Here is a 7441-nt window from a genome sequence, read left to right as displayed (position 1 = left end):
AGCCAAATGTGTTGATGGAACCTTCCTTGATGCAACCATGCTAGTTCTATTAACACAGTCATCATGGTCATATCTAGATCTTTTCAAAACAATTGAAATGAAGGAATTCACAATTTTTAATAGTATAGTTAATTTTTTGTATTATTGTATTTTATTTTTCCATTTTGAAAACAAATGATTCATGTATACACTTTATCTTTGGAGCATGAATTTTGTAAAATTGTTTATATAACTCTTCATCAAGAATTTACTAAACATTATATTTCACATTAGACAGCATAATTTTTAATTTATTGCATCTTTTCATCTATTTTCCAATTACATAGACTTGCTTAAAGTTCCTTTATTTTCAATTTTTGATGTTTACCATAATTCTAATTTGACCTAAATCTTTTTTTAATTGAATTTAATATATATTCATACACTCCTCTTTTCCAAAACATTTTACTCAAATAGTGAATCAGATGCAAAATCTATTTTTCAATATACATTAACATAACCTACAACTATATTTTAAGAAACTATACACATAAATTTACTAATAACACAACCACATAATAAATAACAAATAAACAATTTACAAATGAAAATGCAATTCCAACCATTTTCATTTAATGGCCAACTTCTTTAATTTTCCACCCTCCAATAATTAATATTTGATAATAATACCTAATCATTGTTAGGATGATAAAATGTTTGAAAACTAATTAGAGATTATACCATTTAATTTGTCATCAATGAGTATTGAGCATAAAAAAGAATGATCCCCTTACCATATCAAGGAATTGGTGCTAAGCCATAAGCAACGATGGCTAGATAGGAGGTGTCTTCATCCATACCTATCTTTGGCCTATTAAAGGGATACAAGCACCATGACTAATCCACAAAACATGCCCGGAAACGGAACGTGTCACAATCCCATAGCAAGAATTGATTTGAGGACACGGTTGGATTTCTTTACCATCCATGTGAGATATGAGTGCCATGAGTAGGTTTTGGGTAAGAAATGGATCTAAAAAATTAGACACGGTTAGTAAAAGGAAACCAGAAAACCAGAGATTAATTCCTAAATGAAGATTTTCAACTTAGAGAAATTGTTAGGGATGAAAAAACTTGGTTCTTAGGCCTTAAACATAACATATTGAATTTAATTTCTAGGAACAACACCTGCAAACCACCGTAGCACAGGCAATCTCTAGAGTGTCTTCGGTATTAAAATTTGGTATAAATGCTATGACGTCATTTTACACACCAACCATGAGTTTCAAGACAGTGACTATGTTCAACGAAAGAAAATAAGTTTCTTAGGTTATTGTTGAATTATTTTGGGCTCAAGAACCACGAATTAGTTTTGAAGCAACATACGAGTTCTTACGGGGGATTTTTGTAGGTTATAGAGTAGAGGGAAGGGATATTAGTAGGTTTTGTGCAACAAAAATGGGTTTTGATGTTGAAAAACATGATGAGAAACCAACAAAAGCCATAATGCCTAATTCAACCTTCTCAACATCAAACACCATGAATAATATGCAAAAACATGATCTATAGGAGATTAACAAAGGAATTAAAGCCTAATTGAACGTTCTCAAGCTCAATCACTATGGATAAGATCTACAAATTATGACATGCACCACCATTAGAGGGTATTTAACTGAGGAGATAGATATGGAAATCATTTAAGATGTTTTGTTCATTGCAAATGAATGTCAACGTGTTAACCATGGCTGTTGTATGGAAACCATAGCCTTAGGTCCCTGACCATAGTATGGGGAGACATGATATCTTCAAGACGTAAACACGGCTTGTTGGTCTGAATCCGCTGTTGGGAGTATATACAGCTCGCTCAACACGCTGCCTTTGTGCTTTTCTGTTTTCGATTTTTCAAAGATGGCTGTCTCCGCGATTGACATGAAGAAGCCGCTGAATGGAGAATAGAGGGAACTGACTATGGCCAAGATAGAAAATGTCTGCCAAGAATGGGACTTATTTCAGGTAATTCCCCATTAATTGCCATCCTAAAATTCTCATTAATTCATGCACACTCGTTTATAACTTTATTGTTCTGCTAGATTGTCACTGCTTACTGTATGTCATGTGTTAATTATGCAGCTTCCGAACCACGGTATACCTCACGTTCTGCTCGACCAAGTGAAGGAATTGTTCAAAAAACATTACAAGAATTCCATGGACGCAGAGTTTCAGAAGTCTGAAGTTGTAGAATGCTTGAAAGTGTTGTCTCTCAAGGCAAGAATTTCAGTACTACGAAAATATACGTCAACTGGGAAATTCGATTCATCCTCCAAGATGAAACTTATGACACAGGGTCACCATCTCTGCCTACCAATCTCAAGTATAATAATATTGAACTCGACGTATATTGATGATTTTGAAGGATGAATTTGCTGTTGCATTGGCTATTATTAATATAGTGCTATGGATAGTTGTGAGTTTATTTTATGTCAACAAATTTATTGAATATGTGTTCATAAATGTGGAAAATAATCGAAAATTATAGTGGAAGTTTTGATAGAAAAATGTTAATTAGAGATATGCTGGATATGGCAGAGAGACGATGAAGGAATTTCGTGAGGAGGTGAAGAGATTGGCCGAAAAACCATTAGATATAATACGCGAAAATTTGGGACTGGAGAAAGGGTATGTGAAAGAAGCCCTAGCAGGGGGTAATGGCAAGTCCTTCAAGTTCTGAAGGACGGCACTTGGTCTTCGACGTCCAACCCATCGACACGCAATTGTTATCGAATATTTGAATATGAAGTGCTTGACTTTTTAATAGTATTGGAGTGATACTTTGAGATAATACTTTGAGATAAAGTCACAGATAGTACCTTTCTCATCCACGAGTACAGTAAAGACAACGGATGTTACCTCTCTTTCAATATCATATAGCGGAAATTGTACATTCAATACACGCTAGTTTCGACTGAGCATTTTTTATTTTTCATTAAACAACTAAATGATTTTTAATTGTTAAATTAAGCTTACTCACCTATTATATTATATTGAGGCTATTGTTGTTAAGTCCTAAAATTATTGGTATATTTGAATTATTGGTATATTTGACTTTGCGGTTGTTAAGTAATAACTACTAAAACTATAATTCAAATTACTCCACCAAATTAACAATTCACCCTAATTAAAAAACATATATACTTTACTTCAGAATGATATAATAAATTTGAAATGAATTCAAAATTCTATATAACCCACGATGATGCAGAAAAACTTTGACTGAGCCTACGAAACCGTATACGATAAGACACATGAGAGGAAGTTGTATTTGGATGGATATGCAACACCCGAGTAACGTAATTAACTTAACAACAAAAGTTATATTAGGTTGAGAAAATGGACTTCCCAGAGAGATAGAAGTCATATTAGGTCGACAAAATGGACTTCCCACAGAGAGAAGTTACACTAGGTCGACAAAATGGACGTCCCACACAGAATTGTATTTTAGTGGAAATTAGAGAACGGACTTCACAAAGAAAATTATATTTAGGTCGAGAAAATGGAACCGACACAGACGAAAATAAGGAAACGACAGATAATTTTAGGTCGAGACAGTAGAATTCCAAGGGAGTGTGGAATTCGAAGAGAAAGTTGCATCTTAGAGAGAAAATAGATAACGGAAAAGTAGACGAAGTTACAATTGGGTCAAAATGGGGAACGGAAGAGAACGATTTCAAAATAAGATATCACAGAGAACATGGAACGGACGAAACAGCTGACTGAATTACAATCGGGAAGGAATTGAGTGTTATATCAGATTACATTTTTAGTTTTTACTTATAAATGGGTGGCATATTTGGTTAGGAATTTTAATTACTCTAGCATGTTAAAGTTGGTTAAAATTAGAGACTCAGTTAACTCACTCTTTAATTTAACACTCTCCTTAATTAGGATCGTATGACTCAACATAACTCAAACATCCCTTGACTTGAATCAATTATCATTCAAATATGTATGTTGGTCTATGTCTCACCTAGGTTTACAATGACTCAAGACTTTCACGATTTTGTATTTTATTTTTCTCTTCCAAATTTAATATCCTCTAAATTGTTTCATTCTTTGTTGAACTTTCTTGGTGTAGGCTTTATTCACTTGCTGCTGCCTTAATTTTTCTTTTAATTTTCTTGAATTGAGTGTTACATGAGATTGCATTTTTAGTTTTTAGGTATAAAAGGGTGGTATATTTTAGTTAATGGATTTTAGTTTGAGTGGTTGACATCTTAGTTTGCGATCCCATTCACTCATGTTCAAGTCTTTGGTTTATCTGTCATAGTATAACTGAAAGTATAGGCGTCTTGATAGAATATGGAATTCTTAAGATTCCCTGCTCTAATTTCAGGCCCTAGGCTGAGCTATGAGTTTATGATATCACTGTCCTGCCAATTCGCCATCTAATATCTAGTATGTGAGAGATTGCTAATTCTCCATCTAAAAAAACTGATATATTATATTTTTATCTTATAAATTTTTAATGTATATTCAAATGTATAAATTAAAAAAGCAAATTAAAACATTTCAACTATATAGAATTAACAACTTAAGCTTACAATTCTAAAGAATTCTTAAAAGTTTGTCTTCCTAGGATATAAGGAAACAGGGGGCCTAAGACCCCGTTATTCCAAATTGCATGGTTTTCCTTATGATGAATCAGCCTGCTTTCGGAGTTAGTAGCTAAAAATAACTATCCCCACTCCTAATTTAATAAAATTTTCACACCGGTTAAAAAAATAAAATTCAAAAAAAATCCCTTAAAGAATTTTGAATATCTCTGACCTGAAAATATGCCATAAAAAGGATCAAAGACTACGACTAAAAACTGTGGGCGGCAGAGCTAGTGCAGTCAGATACTCGCATCATAATTAACTATGCACTCAGTTCCTTACGTGATCGAAGGAGAATCCGATGCAGCTCGCACGATTGACTCTCCGCCAAATACCGATCAACACACGGCACCCTATTGTCCACTTCCGTCAAAAATACCAACTGTCCGATAAAGTGCCAATGAGCTTCACGCTTCTACAACGAATAACTCCTATATATAGGGTGCCCTGGCTCTTCGATTCCTCAGAGTCCGCTGTTGGAAGTATACACAGCTCGCCAATACGCTGTTTTTCTGCTTTTCTGTTTGTGATTTATCAAAGATGGCAGTCCCCGTGATTGACATGAAGAAGATGTTGAATGGAGAAGAGAGGGAAGTGACAATGGCCAAGATACAAAATGCTTGCCAAGAATGGGGCTTCTTTCAGGTGATTCCCCCATTAATTCCCATTCTATAATTTTCATTAACTCAAGTACAATCGTTTGTAACTTTATTTTTCTGCTATATTATCACTTCTTATTGTATGTCATGTGTTATTATGCAGCTTCTGAACCACGGAATACCTCACGCTCTTCTCGACCAAGTGAAGGAGCTGTTCAAGGAACATTACAAAAATTCCATGGACGCAGAATTTCAGAAGTCTGAGATTGTAGGGATGCTTGAAAGTGCTGTCTCCCAAGGCAAGAATTTCGGTACTACGAAAATAGATGCCGACTGGGAAACGGGCTTCTTCCTCCAGGATGAAACTTATGACACAGTCTCACCTCCTCTGCCTACCAATCTCAAGTATAATATTTTTGTATTTTGATGATTTAGATAAATGAATTTGCTGACGCACTGGTTATTATTTCTAGCAGTGATAATGGATAGTTGTGGGTTTATTTTATTATTCATGAATGTAGAACATATTCGAAAATTGTAAAAATGTTTTGAAGGAATAGTGCTCATCAGCGATGTGTTGGATATTGCAGAGAGACGATGAAAGAATTTAGTGAGGAAGTAAAGATACTCGCGGAAAGAATATTAGATATAATCTGCGAAAATCTGGGACTGGAGAAAGGGTATCTGAAAGAAGCCATAGCAGGGGGCAATGGCGACGGCAAAGCCCCTTTCTTTGGCATAAAAATGGCTCACTACCCGCCATGCCCAAGGCCAGAACTCGTCGATGGGCTGCGCCCCCACTTGGACGCTGGCGGAGTCATTCTGCTACTGCAAGATGATGAAGTGGGTGGCCTTCAAGTTCTGAAGGACGGCAGTTGGTTCGACGTCGAACCCATTCGACACGCAATCGTTATCGACATTGGCGATCAGCTGGAGGTATATAAATTGTATATATTCAAATATCAAATGTTTTTTCGGTGTATATATGACTTATCTAATTACTAATGATGGGGTTTGCGCGTGAATACAATTCAGGTGATGACCAATGGGAAATGCAAGAGCATGCGGCATCGCGTGCTTTCTAAAAAGGACGCCAATCGAATGTCCGTCGCAGCGTTTTATAACCCATCGACCAATGCGGAGGTGTTTCCAGCTCCACAGCTGATCATGAAGGCGACAGAACAGAATGGCAATGAAAATGACATTAATAATATGAATGCCCAAAGTGGCTATAGTTATCCAAAGTTCGTCTCAAAAGATTATATGAAAGTCTATGGTGAGCAGAAGTTTCTCGAGAGAGAGCCGCGATTCGAGGCTATGAGAGCACTCTGTTCCCTGAAGTAATCTTCTTGAGGAGATACTAGCTCCCAGCAATGCTGCACTTTCAACTGGTTCTGGTTATAAACTTATGTTCAATAAAGAATTAGAATTAGATTAATCTATATAGGAAATAGAGCTATTCCCTGTGTATTTTCTGCACTTTCAACTGGTTCTGGTTATAAACTTATGTTCAATAAAGAATTAGAATTAGATTAATCTATATAGGAAATAGAGCTCTTCCCTGTGTATTTTCTTATCGAGCTCCATCGCAATATTTAGGATCTATGCATGGAATAGAATTAGGATAGGATACAGCAGGTTGGATGTTTTCCAAGTGGTTATCAGTGTCTTGGAAACTCCACTCCCCAGTAAACGCGTTAAACTTTATTCGTGCAGGCTATATTCATATCGAAGGTACTTCGATGACATATCCTCTTTTAAATTGTGTAAACCGTTACGCAGACTTAATTTGAATACTATATTGAGATGTAAACGTGCATCCATTTCTAAGCATTAAAGTTGGATTACATATTCTATTTTAACTTCTCCAACCTTTTGATTCCACGTTAAATTGAACACTTTGGTTATTTAGAAGTGCTTTACTGTTTCTTTCTCCAACCTCTTTATTCCGCGTTAAATTGAACACTTTACTTCTTTGGAAGTGCTTCACTTTAAGTGAGGAACATTTTGTTCGGACCAGATTCTTGTAATTTAAAAAAATAAATAAAAAATTGATGGCAAAAGTGTTTGAATGATTTTTTTTTAATAGTGAAAATGAATTTATTATAATCAAAAATTTCTAAGTCACTCAAAATTCTGAAATTTAGCTATTATAATCTTAATTTTTATAAAATTTCTGGCAAATTTCATCAAAATCATACCAAAAATTCA

The 7441-nt window shown here is 35.1% G+C and overlaps 2 protein-coding genes across 2 annotated transcripts; both read left to right on the top strand.

Annotated features, from left to right (window-relative positions):
* The first annotated feature begins 1947 nt into the window (after positions 1-1947).
* On the top strand, positions 1948-2707 carry LOC149224733 (1-aminocyclopropane-1-carboxylate oxidase-like). The gene is made up of 4 exons (XM_089388270.1): positions 1948-1992; positions 2110-2244; positions 2393-2443; positions 2546-2707. The coding sequence occupies exons 1-4, from the start codon at positions 1948-1950 to the stop codon at positions 2705-2707; spliced, it is 393 nt and encodes a 130-aa protein (XP_089244396.1).
* Positions 2708-5100: 2393 nt separating this feature from the next.
* On the top strand, positions 5101-7027 carry LOC149224732 (1-aminocyclopropane-1-carboxylate oxidase-like). The gene is made up of 4 exons (XM_089383601.1): positions 5101-5276; positions 5394-5635; positions 5821-6166; positions 6266-7027. Exons 1-4 carry the CDS (start codon positions 5172-5174, stop codon positions 6572-6574), a joined length of 1002 nt encoding a protein of 333 aa, XP_089239727.1. The 5' UTR covers positions 5101-5171; the 3' UTR covers positions 6575-7027.
* The last annotated feature ends 414 nt before the right edge of the window (positions 7028-7441 follow it).

The sequence above is a fragment of the Pinus tabuliformis genome, chromosome Q, assembly GCF_031772625.1.
Source record: "Pinus tabuliformis cultivar Carrire ecotype Pingquan chromosome Q, CPIR1, whole genome shotgun sequence".
Taxonomy (NCBI): Eukaryota; Viridiplantae; Streptophyta; class Pinopsida; order Pinales; family Pinaceae; genus Pinus; species Pinus tabuliformis.
Note: the sequence above shows the minus strand (reverse complement) of the source record. Positions and strands in the feature narration are given on the sequence as shown.